The sequence below is a fragment of the Rhinolophus hipposideros genome, assembly GCF_964194185.1.
Source record: "Rhinolophus hipposideros genome assembly, chromosome: 6".
In the NCBI taxonomy this organism is placed as follows: Eukaryota; Metazoa; Chordata; class Mammalia; order Chiroptera; family Rhinolophidae; genus Rhinolophus; species Rhinolophus hipposideros.
In genome coordinates this window covers 76460243-76481618 of record NC_138052.1, presented here as the reverse complement: position 1 = coordinate 76481618, position 21376 = coordinate 76460243, and the positions used below count along the sequence as shown (strand labels likewise).

General features: G+C 44.1%; 2 protein-coding genes across 4 annotated transcripts in view; one reads left to right on the top strand and one right to left on the bottom strand.

The window, feature by feature from the left end:
* The first annotated feature begins 6935 nt into the window (after window positions 1-6935).
* Window positions 6936-12290, top strand: FZD5 (frizzled class receptor 5). The gene is made up of 2 exons (XM_081051013.1): window positions 6936-7589; window positions 7892-12290. Exon 2 carries the CDS (start codon window positions 8147-8149, stop codon window positions 9908-9910), a length of 1764 nt encoding a protein of 587 aa, XP_080907139.1. The 5' UTR covers window positions 6936-7589; window positions 7892-8146; the 3' UTR covers window positions 9911-12290.
* Window positions 12291-18488: 6198 nt separating this feature from the next.
* The window catches only part of CCNYL1 (cyclin Y like 1), a 42665-nt gene continuing 39777 nt past the window's right edge, over window positions 18489-21376 (bottom strand). For 2 of the 3 annotated variants that reach the window (XM_081051015.1, XM_081051014.1), the window contains exon 10: window positions 18489-21230. In XM_081051015.1, coding sequence (XP_080907141.1) covers window positions 21111-21230 — 120 coding nt within the window. In that variant the 3' untranslated portion in view covers window positions 18489-21110. The remainder of the gene's footprint in view (window positions 21231-21376) is intronic. The other variant, XM_081051016.1, reaches the window with a different exon arrangement.

Here is a 21376-nt window from a genome sequence, read left to right as displayed (position 1 = left end):
TCAAAACCACCACAAGCTTACTGAGATTCAAGGGGAGGGGACTTAGGACCTTCTACGTTCTTTCCCCCCTGGGGAATGGCAAGGTGATGTTGCAGAAAAACACGTGGGATAGGAGAAGTTTTTGCAGCCATATTTGGAAAATACAGTCTCCCACGGAAGGGGTGGGGGATGTGAAATTGCATGAACATACAATCTAGTGGGAAAAAAACTGATATATATATATATATATATGTATATATATATATATATATATGAACAGATGATCACATAATGATAAAATAAATTTCAAGGTAGTTATTTGCCTCTCTTTTAAATGCTTCCATAAGAATTCTTTTTTTTCTCTTTGATAAGAGTCATCACATTTCAATGTTCTCGTTTATTTTCTGTCTTCCCACTAGACTGGACTCTCCATGCATCTAAATCTCCTGTGCCTAAAATATTACCAAACCCATAATAGGTACTCAATAAATACTTGTTTGAAAGAGTGGATGAGTAAAATGCTGTTATAGAAGAGTGGTGGAAAGGCTGTAGAAGTACAGACAGTAACAAATAACTCATTTTGACAGAAGTGACATTTAAGTGGATCTTCAATGATTTTGAAGCTGACTAACAGTTTTTCTGGTAAAAAAGAGGGAATAAAATGTTTGTCCTTAAAACTCCTCCAAAGACTTCCAGTAGCTAGGTTTAAGTGGGCATATCCTCATCTTAAGTATATAGACTGTAGTAGTTATGATGTTTTTGGTTATAAGTGACAGAAAACACTGAGCCAACTGGCTTAAAAATAAGCAACATGTTGTGTCTCATAATAAGAAGTCTGGAGGCAGGCAGATCAGGCAGCCTCAATGCCATCTTTCCTCTGTGTCAGCTTAGGTCTTTTATGGTTGCAGGATGGCACCCACAGTGGCAGGCATCACATTCAGACAAAACAATCCCCAATAGGAAAGAACATTGTTTCTCCTTTTGAGTAAAATTTTCCCCATTAGCCCCCTGACAGACTTACCTCACATTGGCCCTTTTCCTTATTGGCGAGAACGGTATCCCACACACATGTGTAACCTAAATACTGATAAGAAAGGGAGCAACCTGACCAGGTGGAGCAGTCACATGTTACTTCTTAGGACTTGGACTGGAGCTCCTGACTTTCCTGACATGGCTGTGCAGAAAATGGTTCATTCCCAAACAAAACAAAGCAAAACCCTTGGGTTCTGCTAGGAAGGAGAAAGGGGTGATGACTCTTGGGTAGGTAATCAAGTGATCACAACATTAAGCTTGGAGATTAGGGTTCTGTTTTCTGTAGATGAATATCACCTGTCACTTTTGTCTATTCTCTTTTGTGTTTTTTGCTCATTTCCTTTCTCCTTCTGCATTAGTAGATTATTTAAATTAATCCAGTACTATATCAATGAAAAAGTGTGATGTGTGGAATGTATTCATTAATCTAATTAATTAAAATACATTGATTAGATAGCGTATACTTTCAGGTGTAAAAACCTTGATTCAGATGCTTCTATTACTCCCTGATAGCCTAGTCATGCCCAGCTGTCTGTGTTCTTTCATGGCTTTATGCCTTTTACTTTTCCTGATTCCTTCTAGAAAGTCCTTCTTGGTTTTTTTCACCTGTAGTGGATACTGAAGATTGCCTCTCTGGGCCTCAATTCTTTTCTTCTAGTAATCTAGTTGAAGAGATTCGAAACCTCAAAACTATATTTCCTAGACTCCCTTGCAGGTAGGGTTTGGATCTGAAATAAATTCAGGCAACCAGGTGTACTCCTGTGACATTTGGCAGGCAGATGTAAGGAGAAGGCTTCACACTGTTGCTGTTGCGGCTGGCAAGCAAGGTTTGAGAGGTAATGTTAATAGTCATTCAATGCTGTTGGGCTCCGTGTCCTGTCGCAGTGTCTACTCACCAGTTTCATAAGTGTGGAGAACAGTTGCAGCAGCAACACCATTCCGATTTCTGGAACATAGCTCCCATACTTGAACTCAATAGTCCACGGGTAGCCCCCTTGACTTCTGCTCCTCCAGCCCTCCAACAATTTTGTAAGCCCTTGTTTGAGTCTCCATATTAAATCTTTCTCTGCTTGAAATACCTAGAATGGTTTCTGTTTCCTGTACTAAACCCTGAATGATAGATCACCTAACTCACATTCAGCCTTCCAAGAACAGCTTGGGTCTTCCCTGAGCCACCAGGTTGGGCTAGGTGCTTCTTCTGCACCCTGACCATGCCCTGCCTGGGAAGTCCATGCCTCATCATGTTTGTGTCCCTGGCACCAGTGCTTGGGTCACAGAACATACAGCATTAATACTTACTGCATTGAAGCTTCCTCTGCCAAGATACCTAGAAGGTTCTGAAATCTAGTCTAAGGGGCATCCCACCTCATGCCTCGTCTGCAAAGCCTAAAGAACAAGTTGGCTCTAAATTTATACCGGATTCTAGATGAATCCAGAGGCTTCAGCTTTCTCACACTTTAGCACCACCACACAAGAGGCCACATTAAAATTGAAGATTAACCCTGGTCCCCAGGAAAGGGATGCTGAGGAACAAGGGAAGTTGTTTATCTAAAGATTTACTATCTGCTGGTTCTCAGGACCCTCTATTGCAGGGGCTACAATGAAGCCTGCAATCAATGACAGCATAGGTTTTGGAGTTGGAAGTTGGAAGGTATGTAACCTTGGGTAACAAGGTACTTAATTTGTCTGAACCTCAGTTTCTTCATTTATAAAATGGGGATAATGACATCAACCTTACAGGATTCTTGGGAATAAAAGAGATTATATATGTAACATGCTTGGCACAGTATGTGAACATTAGAAATGCTCCACACCCATCAGTTGCTGTTATTACGGTCATCATTGTTGTTAACTATGCTAATACTACAATTCTATTGGTTTCCATAATTTGTCCTTCACCCCAGACTCCTATGAAATTAGACTAGAATGCACTTTTCCCAAGGTGTTGCATTTTACATACTGATGTGGTTAACCCTTTTGGCAGAAGATCCAGCCAGTTCCAAGTTTGTGGCTACACTGAGGAAATAATAAGACCATCTATGCCAGTAGCTCTGGACACTATCTGAAAATCAGAATCACCTCGAGAGTTAAAAACTAAACAGCACCAAAAACAAAAGAAACCAAAAAACAGTGTCTGGGGCCCTCAACCAGAGATTCTGATTTAATAGGGCCCAAGATCAGTGTTTCTTAAAGCTCCCTGGGTGACTGTGATGAGCAGCTGAGAACCGCTGCTCAGTGTGGGAAAGATGAGTACTTCCATTACCTCTGGGGGAAAAGAAAGAAGCTTTTACTTTTCTATAATCTTCACCACAGTCGGGGAGGGGAGAGGACTGAAGATTATAATTGAATTATTCCACTTCTGATGTGAACAAGACATTCTCACTATAAACCTGGACAAATGACTCATCATGTTAATCCTCTAGTTAATGTCTTGATTTCTTGGCTAGAGGTGTCTGATCTGATGAGGAATAATCAGAAATGCTCTAGGACATGTAAGGAGCTAGTCTGGAAATACCTGTGAGGAATTCACGCTGGCTCGTGGGTGTCTAGTCTGTGCCAGCACTAGGCATGCTCACAGGCTGGTTGCTGATGTCAGGTATATGATCCCCGCTAGAGCATCAACGTGAGCTAATATGAAAATGCTTGGGACAGCTGGTGACAGCTGGGAGTGTACTCAGACATAAGGTACATCTAAAAAATTGACTTTTTGTTGTTGTTACTAAAGTGATACACAAAAGGAAATATACAAGAGTGGGAAAACAGAAAAATAGAATGAACCATAGTAGACACTAATTATAATAACTAAGAGCTATATAGACTTACCAGGTGCTAGGCATGACTCTAAGCCCTTTCCCATATAAATTCATTGACCCCCTCACTACAACTCTATGAGATAGAAAACTATTTTGTAATTCCATTTTATAGACAAGGAAAGAGGACCTGGAGTAGTTAGGCAACTTGCCCAACGTGGCACAGCTAGCTAGTAAAGGCAGAGCCAAGATTGGGGCTCATGCTGCATTTAACAGGATATAGTCAACCGCAGACATAGCTCATAAGGTAAGTTGTATTCAAGATTTCAATGCCAGTTGCTAGTTTTAAAAGTTAATCTCAGTTGTCATTCATTCATCCATTTATTTCATGACTATTTACCGAAGGCATCTATGTGCAGCATACTGTTTCAGGGTTGCTTATCAAGGTATCGAAGGGGATACAAAGACTACTGTCCATTTCTATTATAGCATTGAGCTCTCAAGGGTCTCAATAGAATAATACATATATAATCAATACAAGTCTAGTAAGATTAAAGATGCTGTAACTATTCACCGATGACAGAAAACAAAACCAATATTTCAAAACTTTTGAAATGTCACACGCTTACTAATGGTTAGCATTATGGTCTGTATTTTCATCAGTTAATAAACACACCTTAAACAATAATTGAAGTTGAATTTCATGAACCTGGCTTTGCAGAAACATGTTTAATATAGCAGTAGTATCTTCAACTCAGAAATTTGGTGTTAATTGGATGGATGGATGGATGGATGGATGGATGGAAGGCTATATGAGTAAATTGATAGACTAGAATGTATGGCAATGGTGCTTAAAATATATCTTAAAAATAATTTAATGTATTCTAGTTTGTTGAATAAATAAATTATGACTCAGGAGAAATGTTGATTTCTATCCTTTCCAATGTCTAAATAAGTAACTAAATAAGCAAGTCACTAAGGTGCCAGTTTTATCTGATTGTTGTATTAAATGAATTAATGTAAATGAATTATTTAGCACTCTGCCTAATACATGTTGCACCATCAGCGTATTTTAAACTGCCTTTAAATTGAAGTTATATATGTACAAAAAGCAAAGATGCAAATGACATAAAAAGCTATGCGATGCAAAATAAGTCCGTTTTGGCAAAGTTTTCTGCTGTTATTACTACTATTATTAGAGCTCTCCAAGCAAAAGTAACATTTCCTATTGATTAAGAAGAGAGAGGTTTACAGGCCAGTAGATAACATTGTTTGAGTCAGAACCAAGTGAAATAACACAAGAATTCTGGCTAAATTCCAGCAGGAGTAATTAACATTCTCCAACTTCAAATAATTTTTATTATTAGCCAACACTTGTCCATCCCCAGTAAGATACATGTTGTATGAAGGGCACAGAATGAGACAGCTCTCCCCTGGCATGTTCACAGTCTGCACATACTTTTCACTGAGGGTTTTCCTTTCTTTTTGACTGCTGTTCCATAGTTTTTCAACTCCCACTACTTTCACCTCTGGGAAGTTTGCCCACCCAGAGTGCCAAGTATTTCCAAAAAACAAAAGAGATAAAATACGAACACCTGTAGAAGTCCAGGGAATGAAAGATTTAATGTACATTTAAAACATATTTGTTGTTTTGATTTTTGTGAAGCTATTGATATTTATTTTAACTTTTAATCCTGAAGCTGGGATTAATACTCATATTCTTCATTTTCCCCCAAAGCCTATTTGATAAGGGGAAAGGAAAGGGCGATTTGCCATTTAGCGTCGCAATCTGTACAAATGGGGTCTAGGACACAAGAACAACCGCGGCCTATCTCACCCCTTTAGTTCCGTCCTGAGTCCTGCACGACCCCTGACCCTCCAGCCTTTTTTCGCCTCCTTCCCAGAAGGAAGAGATGGGGAAGCGGGAAACAATTCAAACCATTTTTGTAAGCGTGTGAATGAATTTCAAGTATGCTAAACAGCTCAGTCTTCCACCTTAATTAGAAAAGAGGCATTTTTAGGACATTTAAAACCTGCAGCATCATAAAAACTCATTTGGAGATCGCCAGGCGCCCAGCACGTCTTCCCCGCGGGGGGCGGCTGCTCCCTGTGCGCCCCGCCCCCCCCGCGGCGAGCGTGTGGGCGCGTAAGCTGCCAGCGGCTCCCAGGGGGTCCCGCGCCCCGCCCATTACAGAGCCGGGAGCCAGCGTCCCTTCTCTCTACCTGGAACTGCCTGGGATTTTAAATCTCGACTGATAAAGGAGTAAACATCTCGAGTCTTCCAAAGAGAAACAAAATCTTTCTTGTCACAAACATAAGATTTTGTTACGAAATGCAAAAGTAAAGGTTAAAGCCTGGGAGATACCTGTTGTATATGGTGGGAGTGGTTTAAATTGTGGATGCCTCGGCACAACTACCTGGAATCGAATCCCGGGTTTGCCATTTGAGCGACTACTATGTGCCGGGTGCTCCGAATACCGCAAGAGAACAAGCTCGTCTGGGCTGCGGTTTCTTGGAGAACTATTAACCCAGTTACCTTGCTCAAGTTTCTAAACCCGCTTCTTCACCTGTAAGAAACGGAACTGTTGCAAGGATCTGAGATCTTGTATTAAAATGTAAACGATTAATGCTGTTCCGCACACAGTAGGGGCTCTGTAAGCATTCGCTCTTCTCTCGACGTGAGCTCACCTGGTATGAATGAGGACAGCACAGAGGGGAGACAGGTGCCACGGTTAAGGAAGATTCTTGGAGCAGTTTTGAAACAAGCGCTGGACTCTGTAAGGATTCTTAGCTGCAGATTGAACTGGTAGCGGCCCTACGAGAAAAGGTTCATAAGCTAGAACATTACAGGAAAGTGAGCCCCGTCTCCGTGGGCGCCAGCAGGGAACTCTTTGGGACTTCTAGCCAGGGTTTCCCGCCCCCGGTCTCAAGAAGGCAGGATTAGCATTCGCCCCGCCCCCGTCACTTCCCGGTCATCGATTGGCCGGCATTCCTCGGCTGCCCGCTCCGGGCGGGGCCGGTGAGCGCCGGGAGGAGAGGCCAAGCTCGCGGGGCAGTGGGCGGGGACGCGCGGAGGGCGTGGTGGGGCATCCCACCAACCGAGCCCCAGCGCGAGGGGGCGGGGCCTGGGCGGGGCCTCCCGGCGGGCTTTAGAAGCAGGTGACCAGGCGGGGCAGGAGAGGCCAGTCAGCCCGCGGCCGTGACTCTGCCGCGGTTGCCACCGCCGCCGCCGAGCGCCGTTCAGTGCCAGACAGAGGTGGGCGAAAGGGTTGCGAGTGCGCGGGGGAGGAGCCGAGCCAAGCGCGTCCTAGGAGCGCCACCACCGCCACCAGGAGTCCGCTGGAGCGAGGAGCCCCCTGCAGGGGAGGAGGCGAGCGGCGGGCAGGACGCGGCGGCGGGCGCACACCATGCAGTCCCCGCGGGGCCAGCGCCGGCTGTTCACAGCGCTGTGAGGCGGCGGGGTCCCCCCCGCCGCCGCCGCACACCGCCTTCCTCTCGTTAGGTGCTGCAGGCGCGCTAGCCCTTCGTCCGGCTCCCGGACCCTGGTGTAACGCACGGCCTGCCCCTGCTCTGCCCCGCCCGTATCATGCGGGGGGGCCCGGAGGAGGAGAGGGAGAGTGACCGGCGTGCGGCGACTGCGTTTAGGGGGCGACCCCCTCTCTGAGACGCCCCCACCTGCTGCCATGTGCCGCCGCCTCGGATACCCAGCCTATCGCCAAACTTTCCCGGTGCCAGCTTGGCTCTGAGTCGCGTTTCTGAGCAGAGTGTCCCAGGGACGTAGGACCCAGGCTGGCTGCGGACTATCTGCTTCTTTTGGGATCCTCGGAGGTGAGAACCCGCGCCTTCCCTTCTCCCGATTCTTCTCTCTGGCTCTCCGCCCTTTTTTGGGGGGGTGGGGTGAGAAGTGGGGGGGGAGGTGGCTGAACGCTCTGACCCCGGGGTCCAGCCTGGAGGGCCGAATCGAAAGGGAGGCGGGGGCGGGGCGGAGAGTCAGTAGTTTGGTTTCAGGAGGTGGAGGGTAGAGAGGTTAATCTACAAATTTGGAGACCGCTTGCTGGGACTAAGCCGTTGACGCCCCTCTGATTGGGAGTGGTTACAATTTTTCTTCTCCCCCACCTTCTTGTTTAAAGAGTACTTTCCCTGGAATCCGAGTCCTAACTGCTCCTCAGTCCTATCCGGCAAAGAGCTGAGCGCTGCCTGCGGAGAGGCAGCGCCTTCCCGAAACAGTTTATCTTTGGGCGGATTTCTGGAAGAGAAAAAGAAACCAACAGGTTGCCAGCCCCGGCGCCACACACAAGTCGGCGGAGAGGGAAGCCCCGGCCCGGTTTTCCCCTGCCTGCGTTGGCCCCGCGCGGGCTGCGGGAGGCAAGGGGAGGGAGGGGGCTATGGCTCGGCCTGACCCGTCCGCGCCGCCCTCGCTGCTGCTGCTGCTCCTGGCGCAGCTGGCAGGCCGGGCGGCGGCAGCCTCCAAGGCCCCGGTGTGCCAGGAAATCACGGTACCCATGTGCCGCGGCATCGGCTACAACCTGACGCACATGCCCAACCAGTTCAACCACGACACGCAGGACGAGGCGGGCCTGGAGGTGCACCAGTTCTGGCCGCTGGTGGAGATCCACTGCTCTCCAGACCTGCGCTTCTTCCTTTGCTCAATGTACACGCCCATCTGCTTGCCCGACTATCACAAACCCCTGCCCCCCTGCCGCTCAGTGTGCGAGCGCGCCAAGGCCGGCTGCTCCCCGCTCATGCGCCAGTACGGCTTTGCCTGGCCCGAGCGCATGAGCTGCGACCGCCTCCCGGTGCTGGGCCGCGACGCCGAAGTCCTGTGCATGGATTACAACCGCAGCGAGGCCACCACGGCGCCCCCGAGGCCCTTCCCTAACAAGCCCACCCTCCCTAGCCCTCCAGGAGCGCCGTCCTCCGGGGGTGAGTGTGCTGCCGGGGGCCCATCAGTGTGCAAGTGCCGGGAACCCTTCGTGCCTATCCTGAAGGAGTCGCACCCGCTCTACAACAAGGTGCGGACAGGCCAGGTACCCAACTGCGCAGTTCCCTGCTACCAGCCCTCCTTCAGCCCAGACGAGCGCACGTTCGCCACCTTTTGGATCGGCCTGTGGTCTGTGCTGTGCTTCATCTCCACCTCCACCACAGTCGCCACCTTCCTAATAGACATGGAACGCTTCCGCTACCCTGAGCGCCCCATCATCTTCCTTTCAGCCTGCTACTTGTGCGTGTCCCTGGGCTTCCTGGTGCGCCTGGTCGTGGGCCACGCCAGCGTCGCCTGCAGCCGCGAGCACAGCCACATTCACTACGAGACGACAGGCCCAGCGCTGTGCACTGTTGTCTTCCTGCTGGTCTACTTCTTCGGCATGGCCAGCTCCATCTGGTGGGTCATCCTGTCGCTCACCTGGTTCTTGGCGGCTGGCATGAAGTGGGGCAACGAGGCCATCGCGGGCTATGCGCAGTACTTCCACTTGGCCGCGTGGCTCATCCCCAGCGTCAAGTCCATCACGGCGCTGGCACTGAGCTCCGTGGATGGGGACCCGGTGGCCGGCATCTGCTACGTGGGCAACCAGAACCTGAACTCCCTGCGCGGCTTCGTGCTGGGCCCTCTGGTGCTCTACCTGCTGGTGGGCACGCTCTTCCTCCTGGCGGGCTTCGTGTCGCTCTTCCGCATCCGCAGTGTCATCAAGCAGGGCGGCACCAAGACAGACAAGCTGGAGAAACTCATGATCCGCATCGGCATCTTCACGCTGCTCTACACCGTGCCGGCCAGCATCGTGGTGGCCTGCTACCTGTACGAGCAGCACTACCGCGAGAGCTGGGAGGCCGCGCTCACCTGCGCGTGCCCGGGCCCCGACGCCGGCCAACCGCGCGCCAAGCCCGAGTACTGGGTGCTCATGCTCAAGTACTTCATGTGCCTCGTGGTGGGCATCACGTCGGGCGTCTGGATTTGGTCCGGCAAGACTGTGGAGTCGTGGCGGCGCTTCACCAGCCGCTGCTGCTGCCGCCGCCGGCGACGGGGCCACAAGAGCGGCGGCGCCACGGCGGCTGCGGACTATGCCGAGGCGAGCGCAGCGCTCACCGGCAGGACTGGGCCGCCGGGCCCTGCCGCAGCCACCTACCACAAGCAGGTGTCCCTGTCACACGTGTAGGAGGCCCCGGGGCGAGGGAGGGGGGTGGTTGTGTTTGGTAGCTTTGCCAAGGTCACTTCCGTTTACCTTCACGGTGCTGATGCCCCCTCCTGGGGCTACTTGGAGAGAGGGGAAAAGGGCCCTTTCAAGGGAGGAGCTGTCCCAGGACTTCTCAAAGGGGCTCAGCCTACCTGTGTTGTGTTGCGTTTCTTCCTGCCTTCTTTAGGGGAACCTTCTTTTTAATTTATATGTATTTTTTCTTAATTTTTAACTTGGTTGCATTTTGGCAACAACATTTTCCTTTGCTTTGGGGGCTTTACAATCCTAAGGTTGGCATTATAATGAAGTTCCACTTGGTTCAGGTTTCTTTGAACTGTGTGTTCTGAATTGGAAAATATATTTCCTATACTTGTGTCTTTAAAAACAAAAAAATGTGAACAGTGAAAGTTTGGATTGCTATGACTGGGAAGTTGATAGGTGTGCTTTTTCAGTTTGTTTCTCCTTCCACTGCTTCAAGTGTCCCAGATGATTTTTCCTGCTTATAGTCCTACCTGAAGGGAAACTCCAAGTCACACCAAGGAGGGGGGAGCATAAAATGTGGGTAGGACCTCCCGAAAGTGACAAGGTTAGGGAGTGTTGAAGATTTTGTGTCCCTTCTTGTTTCTTTAGCGAGCTTGTTTCTTTTCTGTAGTACATACTTTTAATCATCCTCATTCTTAACAGCACCAGCATTTTGAATACGTTAGAGTTAGCATTATAGTGTCCGGTATAAACATTTGGAGTAGTGAGGGCCTAAGGGATGGCAGTTGGTTAAGCTTGAATTCTAGACGGATAAGATTGCAGCTCTGTGCCAGAGGAGTGGGTGGTACTTAATAGGCTTCAGTGATCCCGGTTGTTCTTTTTAACAAAACAACTTGTGTTATAATTTTGGTAAAAGTAAACCCACTCCTCTCTTCTGGAAGTACTTAGTGATAGTTGCTAAAGGGGGCTGCTTTGTAGATTTAAGGACTAAAATGGATATACCTCCAGTAATTAAGTAAATTTCCAACATTTACTCGCTCCACCCCCATCCCACCTCCTTTATCATGTTAAACAGTCTTTTTGCTTTTCTTATTCCTCCTCTCCTGGAGAGCTGTGATTAGAAACCACACCCATCCTTGAATGAGGTGCTTGAACTGGGGGAGGAAGGCTGGCTACCTGTGAACAAACATTGGCAGCAATGAGAGAAAATAAATGTCTCTGGACTTTGGACTAGTGTATAGCCAGATATTCCAAAAGCAGCAAGACATTGCTCCCTGCAGTCTCTGAAAACATAAATCAGACCCATAACACACGTGCATAAGCTTTTAAAATATGGATCAGTTAACTGCTATAGGAGGAAAGCTGTTTCCGCCTCCCCCATCTCAGTATATTTTTATTTTCCTTTTTCAGAGAAAGCTTATATATTGATGAGCATACACACACTTTCCTGTTAGAAAATTCTTTTTGCTTTCCTAATCTGCTTAACTATTCCTTCATTTATATATGAAAGCCTATATATTGAGAAATACACATACACCCACACACACATACACACACACACACACACACACAGGTTTCTTTACTATTAGAAAATTATGTTTGCTTTCCTAATCTGTTTAACCATTCATTCATGAAGAGTGTGAGGCCATTACGGAAGAAGGGGGTGACAGTGCTATGGCCAGCAAAATACCAATGACCAGGGTTGAGTGGGGACTGAATTTAGGAAGCCAAAATGGGAAAAGCAATTAAAATTTGAGAATGCCTCCCTAGGAAAATGCCTCGGCATTTGTGCTTCATTTATACCAAAGTTGGAAAAATAAGATTTAACCCCCCCAGGTCAGTTTTTACTTTATGGATATTAAGTAAATAAATGCACAGTTCCCAAAGGGAATTTAAACACTGCTGTGGGGAGAAGCTTGGTAGTATAGTTTTAAGGACTCTCAAAAACTGTTCACAGTTATATAAATGCACTGCTTTTATCCTCTGAATCAAAATTAAAATTTCAGTGGAGTCGACAAAACCTACTAGTACACATGGCCTAGAGAACTCTTTGCACATCCGATTCCTCTGCTTATTCAGAAGCTGCTTCGTACAACCTTGAAATAGTTCCCGTCTGAGGGCCACTCATTCTATTTTTCAAATGAAGATCTTTACTGATCACCTTGACCTCTTCCCTCATTTAGTATATCTTCCCAGAACGTACCTAGATTGTTCTGCTGCCTTCTGTCATTGTGCCAGATATGGATTGCCCCCCTTCCGTCTTTTTCTTGGTGGAGGAATCTAGAAATGGCACAGTATATCTAAAAGTTGTGGGATGAGTGGATGAAAGTGATTGAAGTCTTCATTAAAAAATATTTTTTTCATTTTGGCAACATGTCAAAGCTACAAAGAACAACCAATTTACCTTAAAAAATAAGACAGTTAAAGTATACCAAGCCAAGGAGAGGCAATAGAGGTGATGCTTTTTGGGTCTACTTTTAGAACTGCCTCTTTGTTTTCAGTCTCTGTTCTCACCCTGCCCTCCCTCTCCCTTCCCTCAAAGATAAAGCCCACCTGCTTCCCTAGGCTAACTAATATTCACCACCCCACCCCCAACCCAGGGTAGAGAAGCTGCAGCTATTTATGGTCACCCCCTATTTCCATCCCACACACTATTTTCCCCGCTGATTTGCATCTTTATTATGCAAACAATACATACACATGAAAACAATTATAAAATTAAAGGTTGTGGGGTGATTTAGCAACTTTTTCACAGCCAGCTTTGTGAAGTTGGAGAGGATTTAGGGCTCAGTTTAGTCTCAAATGTGCAGCCTCCAGGCTGGTCCTTTCACAGTTCGATTTTAAGCAATGTCTTACTTCATAGATTAGGGGGTGAGTCTTTAGGAGGCTGTCTAAGTGAACTAAGTGACTTCTCAGTGAATCAGTTGGCATGACCGTAGGAAGACTTTTTAATTTATATTATTGCCCTCCTCACATTTTGACGTTGTCTAAATTGGCTGAAAATAATTTTTCTTGGTGCCTTATTGGTTTATCCTTGCAAACCTTCCTCGTATTTTCACATGATGGGCCTGTGTGTGTGTGTGTTGTCTGTAACTGTGTTCACGTACAGGCTTAAATAATGTGCCGACAGCACTGTTTCCAAGTCCGTATTCATTAGGCTGTTTCCTCCTGGGCCAGGGCTGCACTAATCCTGACACCGGCTGCCAGGAGAAAACCTCATGGATCCCACACCAAACCTTAATAACAGCATCTGTGACCTGCACTCTCCAGTACAGAATGGGACCCCCAGAGCTAGGAAATGTAGTTGTATATTTTAATGAACTGCTACCCCTGCTAAAGAGGTTTCTTTCCCTTTTGTGCACTACAGAAAGACCAAGGGGGTCAGAGGGACAAAGCTTTGAATAACTGCTTTCTCACATCGACTGTGGCAAACAGGACCGAGCACATCACAAATCTGGGCAGGGGTGAGGGACAGTGGCTGAGAATGGCCTGTTCCCTCTGCAGGCCCTTTCTCCAAAGTCCAATCCAGTGACCCTGGGAAAGAAGTACGCCTGAATTAGGGAGGGTGGTTCTGAAAGAAAAAGCTACCAAGACATGAAAGCAGGGTGAGGGGTAGGCAGGATGTAAGTCACTAAGTAACCTTAGAACTCTCAAAGCTCCTAGCAGCTTGGTGACAATTACAGGATTTATTTCAGCCAGGATACTGTCTATGGTGTATCATTTTAAGACAATATTACTTCATGTTGTTACAAACTGTATGTGTAGTATGTATGTGTTGTGGATGTGTGTATACATAATATATATATTATATATATGAGATTTAGTGACTTGATACGGGTTTGGTGCAGGTGAATTGATTACTGAGCCAAATGAGGCACATACCGAGTCAGGAGTTTGAATCCAGGGCATTCAGAACTTTGTATGATTTCCATATATGTATAGTGCCTGTCCCGTGCAGTAGCTTCTCTGTCCTGTCAAACCCAGAACTCACAGATCTGAGCCAGCGATATTTTATTTGTAGACAATCAACTTGAATCTATAAATTATTACTGGCAGATGATTATAATTCTGAATCCATAGCACTAACAAATGGAAGCCCAGAGCATCTTGAGAAGTTTTTTGTTTTGTTTTGTTCCTGGAAGTCACTAGAACAGGTGTATGTGGTTATAGTTAGTTTCATAGTCCTTAATTTGCTGACCTTATTATTTCAAAAAAATTTTGTATGTATTATATTTGTGGGAAGGTGAAATAATGGTTTGAGATTTTTATCAAATATGGAGAGTAGTTATTTATGAAAAACAAAGAAATGTCTATTTTTGTTTCTTTGTTCCCAATTAATGTAGATAAATTTTAAAGTGCATTAAAGCAAGGTAAAGAAAATAAAAAGATGCTGTACAACTCTTTTTCTCCTTATGCTTTTATGGAGACACTGCTTTCTGAGAGTATCTGAGGAGATATGTGGATTCTAACTTCATAATCAGATTCTCAGATGTACTTAAAATGTAAATTGTAGTATTTTCATTAATAAGAAAATCAAGCAAATTGCAATCATTAGAAACAGACGAAATGAAAACTTGTTTTACTTGAATATACTTCATAGGTTTCTCCTGCTGATCCTGTTACTGTTTCATGATTCACTTGAAGAAATGAAGGGTAATACACGTAAGAACAGAGACATAGCCTGAGATTGTGTTGTTTTATCAACCCTCCGTCTAAACTCTGTACCGAACCTGCCTGAGTAGATGTTGGTGCTATTGTTCTGTGTGTCTAGTTGGGGATTAGGAACTCCCAAAACTGTTTATCATTCACCAGTTAAATCCACAACTGGATATTAAGCTGTAAGTACGTCAGGGAGTCCAGATAAGCAGCTATAAATTGATTTAGAGTTGGCACCTCCCTGATAATCTGGACAGAGGATTAGTAAACCTGGGATACTATTGTCACAGTTTCCTCCTGGCAAAATGTAGATTAGTGACCAGTCTACCAGCCATGACATCATGTGAATGCCTGGTATGCCGTGTTCTCCAGCAGTGCTCTGAGGCATAAGTATGTGGGAGAAGATAGGTAAGTAGGAGCTTACAATGTTGTTTGGAGGAGATAAGACAAATCCAGTAGTAGGTGAATTACAATATGACATGATGTAATTTAATGTCAAAGTTAGTGGTGCTAGGAACGTGATTAGATTGCTTCGTAAGTTAGGGAAGTTGGGAGAACAGAGTATTCTAGTTGAGCTGGATCCTGAGGGAAGAGCATCTCTGTACCTTAACCTACACAGAACTCTCTACTTGGCCTGTCTTCCCAGGGCTTTCTTATTGCTCGTTTCCCCCCAGTGGAAAAGGGAGGAAAGGGCACGGACATAAGCTGGAGCAAAGGGACTGTTGGGATGGAGAGGGTGGGAGAAATAGGTGGGCCCAGAGTATTATTCGTAATAGTGGTCCTTATAGTGATTTAATTACAGAGCTCTGTAGTTTGTCACTGATGGAAACATGATTGAGAGGCAGGGGTTTTATGAGCGTGGACTTGGGCTCTAGAACTGACTAGGGGTTCAAATCCCAGCTCCACCATTTAAGAGCCGTGCGATCCTGTACCCATTACTTAACCTGTTAGTGCTTGTTCTCTCATGTGTGAACTGAGATAATAGCAGTACTGATATCTTTGGGTTCAGAGGATCTAAAGGATTACACCAGGCTAAGGCAAGTTTCAGGTAAATACAGCATGGAGGAAGCAGCTGTCCAGGCAGGACTGGAAAAGGAATGGAAAGACTAGATTTTCAAGTTTCGAGTCTGCCTAAGAATCATTTGGGGCTGTGAACGTAGATTCCTAGGCTTCAGCTCCAGGAATTGAGGTTCAGTAGGTCTGGGGTCCAAGAAACTGCTGCTTGCTATTTTTTTTCAGACAGAAAAGTTGCAAAAACAATGCAGAGTTCCTGTATACCCCTTCCTTACTCATTTTTCCTTAATGTTAACATATTGTCATAGTGTATTTGTCAAAACTAGCAAGTCAACATTGGTACGTGACTATTAACTCCTGACTTCACTTGGATTTCAGATTTCCGCTGCAGTTCTTTATCTGTTCCAGGATCCAGTCCAGGATTCTCCATTCCATTTAGAGAAGCTTCATTTTTCGTGGGCATTTTCAGGTGATGAGAGGCAGATGGTCTGGGGACATCTTCAGAAACAGTAGGATGTGTAAAGGACCGAGCAAAGTCAAATTGCCGCATCCCGTCGGGGAGATGAATGCAGTTGAGTCAGAAGGGAGTAAGGTGGTGGAGGGGTTGGACAGAGGTGGCTGATTTTACAGTTGGGATAGAATCCTGTCCATGAGATGAGAGCGGTTACCTTCAGAAGCAAGACATCTATTCCTAAGGCGAGATGGCATGATTCTGGAGTTTGCAATGTGGGGGTGCTGCCGAGACTGAGATCCATCTCGGGTCGTGGGCAGGTCAGGGGAGTCAGCAAGTGCAGTAAGTTGGGGAACACTACACGGCTCAGGAGGGCTCAGAGGGGATGAAGGGGGGTTATACGAAGCTGGTTAACCTGTGAGCCATGTGAAACCTGTTATTTCCTAGAACTTGGGATAATGCTTTGGAAATAGATCCTAACAGTCCCCAACATCGGGCGTTGCCCCATTGCACACTAGCAGAAGGTGAAGGCTGAGGTGTCCGTGAGGGAGAGCCCGAAACAGCATGGGGGGTGGACCACACTGAAGCTCTGCCTTTGGAAGAGTCATCTCCCATACTGAGGTGATAAAGGGGCCACCATGGAGGGGGGGGTAAAAGTAAATGTTAGTAGAACTGAGAAGGGTAGGATGAAATAATCGATGTTTTAAGAAAACACTAGCAGAATCATGAGGTCTTGAAGTAAATACTATTGATGTCTTCTTGAGGACCTTAGGTTCTGATGCTAACCACTGGATTTCTCTAAGCATTCAAATGACTTAGCTCCCTTCACAGCAGTTACAATAATCCCCTGACCTGTTCCTACTTTTAAAAATTGTTAACCTTTTTTCATTTGACTGGATTCCTCTTAATTTCTAAACTATTTCACTTTCCTAGTTCTTTCTGCACCCTAAAAATCCTAAACCACAAACTGGTATTCTCAAAATTCATTTCACATTACATGTTCTCTTATTGTCCAAACCCATTTGAAATAGTTGAGTGGAAATTGCCTCAGAAACCAGACATTGCGCTTGTGCCCGAGGGGAACAGGTTTTGCTGAAGGTCTCTGACATCTTTGTATTGCTTGTTGGCACAGCGTCAGGACCAGGTTGGTAAGTGGCTAAGTTAAGACTATAAGTGATCTAATCCTTATTGAGAGATGTGGGGTATAAGCCACAGATTCTGCATCGAAACTAACACTTACCTGGAAGATTTCTCTGCCATCAGTCAAGTGCTTTTCCAAGTAGCTCTGTACTTCTGGGTGAGGGAACAGTCTAGTCATTTTAGATGTGGTTAGGGAGAAAGCTTGGGTGATGAAAGATTGTAGTTAACCTACATGCTGTAGCTAAACATTTCCCAAAACTGCATAAACTTGAATACAGAGTGAATTCTTTTCTGGTAAATACTGGCTTTGGCATTTTTTCTTTTAAATCAAGGAATAGCGTATTTATAGACATAGGAAAACTAAACCAAGAAATGAACCATAAGCTATTACAAAACTAGGATTCAATGCTGCTGGATTTCAAGAATGTGTGGGCACACAAGGCACATTAAGAGTAAACGTGAAAGAGCCGCTGGATTCTGATACAGCATGGAAGACGTTTCTCTAACCAAAACCATTGGGACCGAGGTTGTTGTCTTAGGATGAACCACATGAAATTGCTGAGAGGCAGCTACTGACATACAAAAATCATTTGGTTCAAATGTTTGTCAGACCTTTGTCTTTTCCTTGTAGTGAAGACTTTTAAAAGTTCAGTTCATAATAGACCAGTTAAAAATTCATTCAGGTATTCCAAAAGGAAAAAAAAAACTAAATGAAAATCAGTCATTTAGTTGACTGATTTTTTATATAGTCTTATTATTCTAATTCCCAAGAATAAAGCTGAGGAAACTACCACATTTACCACCCCCCTAGTAACTAGTTTCCAAGCCCCATAACGTGTGAGGGAATCCACTTGTGTTTATTGATGTTTGTATTTTTACCCTAAGTTAGCTCAGTTTCCCAATTATCAAAATGGCTGTATTGCCTTCTAGAATTAAAGCAAAAGGGCAATTTTTTTGGTTCTACTTATTCCAACAACTTGTTCTTGAAACCAGTCATATCCAATGTCCTTTCTCCAAACTTTTTAACCTTTGACCCCTCAGCTATGTCAGCATTCTGCTCAGTAACTAGCGTATTACTACCGTGTTTCCCCAAAAATAAGACCTAGGTGGACCATCAGCTCTAATGTGTCTTTTGGAGCAAAATTAATGTAAGAGGCACTCTTATTTTAATATAATTTTTAATATTGTTTTGCTCCAAAAGACGCATTACAGCTGATAGTCCAGCTAGGTCTTATTTTCGGGGAAACACGGTATGGGTGCAAACTATCTTACAGTGATTTGTGATTTTTTTTTTTAATGAACTAAATCAGATTATTTATCCTAAACAGCAATTTATCAAGAGTAAGTGATAAGCTTTGACGTTACGTAGTGAAATAAGGTACATGAAAATACAGCCACACTATCAGGATTTATTGAGTACTGCTCAAGCTGAGTAGCTAGGGTCTTAGTCATAATCATAGAGAATTTGATAAATTTCTAACTGAAATGTAACTCTGAAAATAGCATTTTAATGTCGAATTATGTGGCTTGTTTAAAGTTACCCTCTTTATAGTAACCACAATTCTAGTTCCTGTTCTTCCGTTTTCTGACCTGTTCTAACGCTTGAAATCCTTAAATTACTTACATTCTGACCTCCAGTATTCCTATAATTTCTTTCTCTCTGGTATGTTTTACCCAATTTTATCTTCCAATGTGCTTTTCCCTCCTGGCACAATAATCTAATGCACCATGCCACTGTGGCCAATGGTTTTAAGTGTAATAAATTATCTTTAGGTTGAAAAGAGCATAGGCCAAAGATATGACTACATCCTAACTAGAGGCAAGGGTCAAACCAACTTACGATCAGTTTAAAAATGCTTTAAGACAACAGTTGATTAAAACTTGTAAGTTAGGCAGAGACATAATGCTATGTGAATAGAAGTGTTACAAACATGATAGCCATATTTTAATTAAAATAGCTTTTAATATAAACATGAGGAAGAAAAAACCACAGAAGTTGTAGCATTCTTTTCAAAATAAAACTGCAATCAATACTTGAATCTCCAAGCTCCGAACTCCATACACGTGTTTTGAGGTGGTAGATTGTAATATTTTATATAGTATTATTTATCATTTATGTTTCTGTCCTTTAAAAATGATGGAACCTTCAATATAATGTGAAGCCTTGCTATACTGAAAGTATTCCTTGGCCCAGAAATGCTTTGTTTATAGGCAGAATTTCCAGGAATACATTTCAGAAGGTAGGAAAATGATTTCACATAGTTGAGAACATTAATTTTTTTAAATATTTCAAGTTTAGGTGACATTTTACTAATCTCCCAAAGTCTGCCTACTTAACGCCCTGCCCTTTAAAGCCTGAGGTAAGGGTTCCTAAGGTTTGTGTGTTTCCTCTTAAATAGAAAGACTTAAGTGGGACACCTACAGCCTGATTAACATGCAGGACAGAAAAGCTGTTTGGTGTCACCCACTTTCATATCACTACTATTAGGGTCCAATTCCTTTCGATTTATTATATGTGGATTAACACTGCTCTTCGTAATCTTCCTTTACCAAATCTAGAAAAAAGAAACTGAGGTGATCAAAGCAGGTATACAGCATAGCCCTGCAGAGAACTATTTTTAAAAGAGGACGTTTTTTACCAAGATACAAGGTATCATCCTAAAGGTTCAGTGCAATTTTAAACTTTGATACTTGTAGAAGTGCTACAGACTTACAAAACATTTGAAAGTTTAATTGAAGTTCTCTTAAATTTATTTAATTTTATAAATTTTAAATAGTAAGTACACTTTTAATCTTACATAGGCTGAAACAAAAAATTTAAAAGCTTAGGATGGCCGGTTACTTGACTTGGAGCTGATGGGTCCTGGAAAAACACACATTAAAAAAAAAAAAAAGTTAAAGCTTAATATTAATACATTGGCTGAATCAAAAAAGATTAATATTTAAAATTTTTTGTTTCAGCCACTGTACGATTAAAAGCTTAATACTTAAAATTTACAACACTAAGTTTAAGAGAAATTTAATTAAACTTTCAAGTGTTTTGTAAGTCTAGCATTTATATTTCTGCATCAGTGCCCTGGTGGGTCAAAGCTTAAAATTGCACTGACTTGTGGGACACCTTCTATTTCAGGACCTGCTTGTTATCACTGGACCACCACATTGGTTGGAATTACAAAAATATCTTTTGAGACATTTATTTAACAACAAAAAAAATCATCAGAAAATGAGCAGCACCATTATAGTTTGTAAGATATGCAGTGTTAACCCAAGTAGATAATCAATAACTGATACTTTCTCTTATCCCAAACATGCTAATATGCTAATAAGTAGTGCTTGCAAAGAATCTGAATGACAAGTGTTATTCAGCAGCTTTTTGGTTTAAACTGATTGCCAATAATGACCAGCAGCTTCAATGACGTAGGAGGAAGAACCCCTCGATAGCTAACAGTACTGCAGTCTGTTCCTAAGTGGCTTTAGGAGTGGTTAGGAGTCCCATGTTTTAATGGTAATACTGCACTGATGCTAACGGAATATGCAGCAATATGGGGGAGCAAGGAGGGTGTGGGGGAGGAGAGACAGAAAAATAGCAAAGGCATCATATAGTTAGTGTCTTTAAAGTCTAAAAAAATTTAAACTTCAATTAAAAAACCTCAAGTAGTTCACAGCTATCAGCCTACATTGTAAGCAAATATCTGTGGGTTGGGAGCTTTTGCTTTGGAGTGGTTTTTTAACTATGTTTACATTAAAAAGGACAGAATGTTGTACTGACAAGGTCCCATTCTTTCCTGTGAGCACAGTCCTTGCTGTCCTTGAGTTTCTTGAATTCGATGACCTGGTCTTTGAGGTGAAAATACTACCTTTGCTGGTTTTTGAGGAGAGGTGATACTTCTCCAGTCCTTATAGATGAGACTCTTGATGTTACCGCCTCTCATTTTTCCCTTAAGAGATGATGGCATTAGAGCGCTGAATACCAATGACGTTATCAGCGCTGAAAGACCTTCTCATAGCAGCTCTACATATGTCTTTGTAATCGTTGTCGTCACACAATCTAGAAATGGCCTAGGAAAGGCAATCAAATAGAACACAGGTACAGTTAAAAAAATAAATAAATAAAAGGTTCCCACCTTACAGAAAGAAAGCATCACTAGTAAGCCCCACGTCCACACTATGGTAGGCAGTTCATACTTCCTGCTACTCTGAGGAGC

Bases quoted from the DNA above. Each gene is read 5' to 3' on its own strand.
- FZD5 (XM_081051013.1), top strand. From the start codon at position 8,147: ATGGCTCGGCCTGACCCGTCCGCGCCGCCCTCGCTGCTGCTGCTGCTC.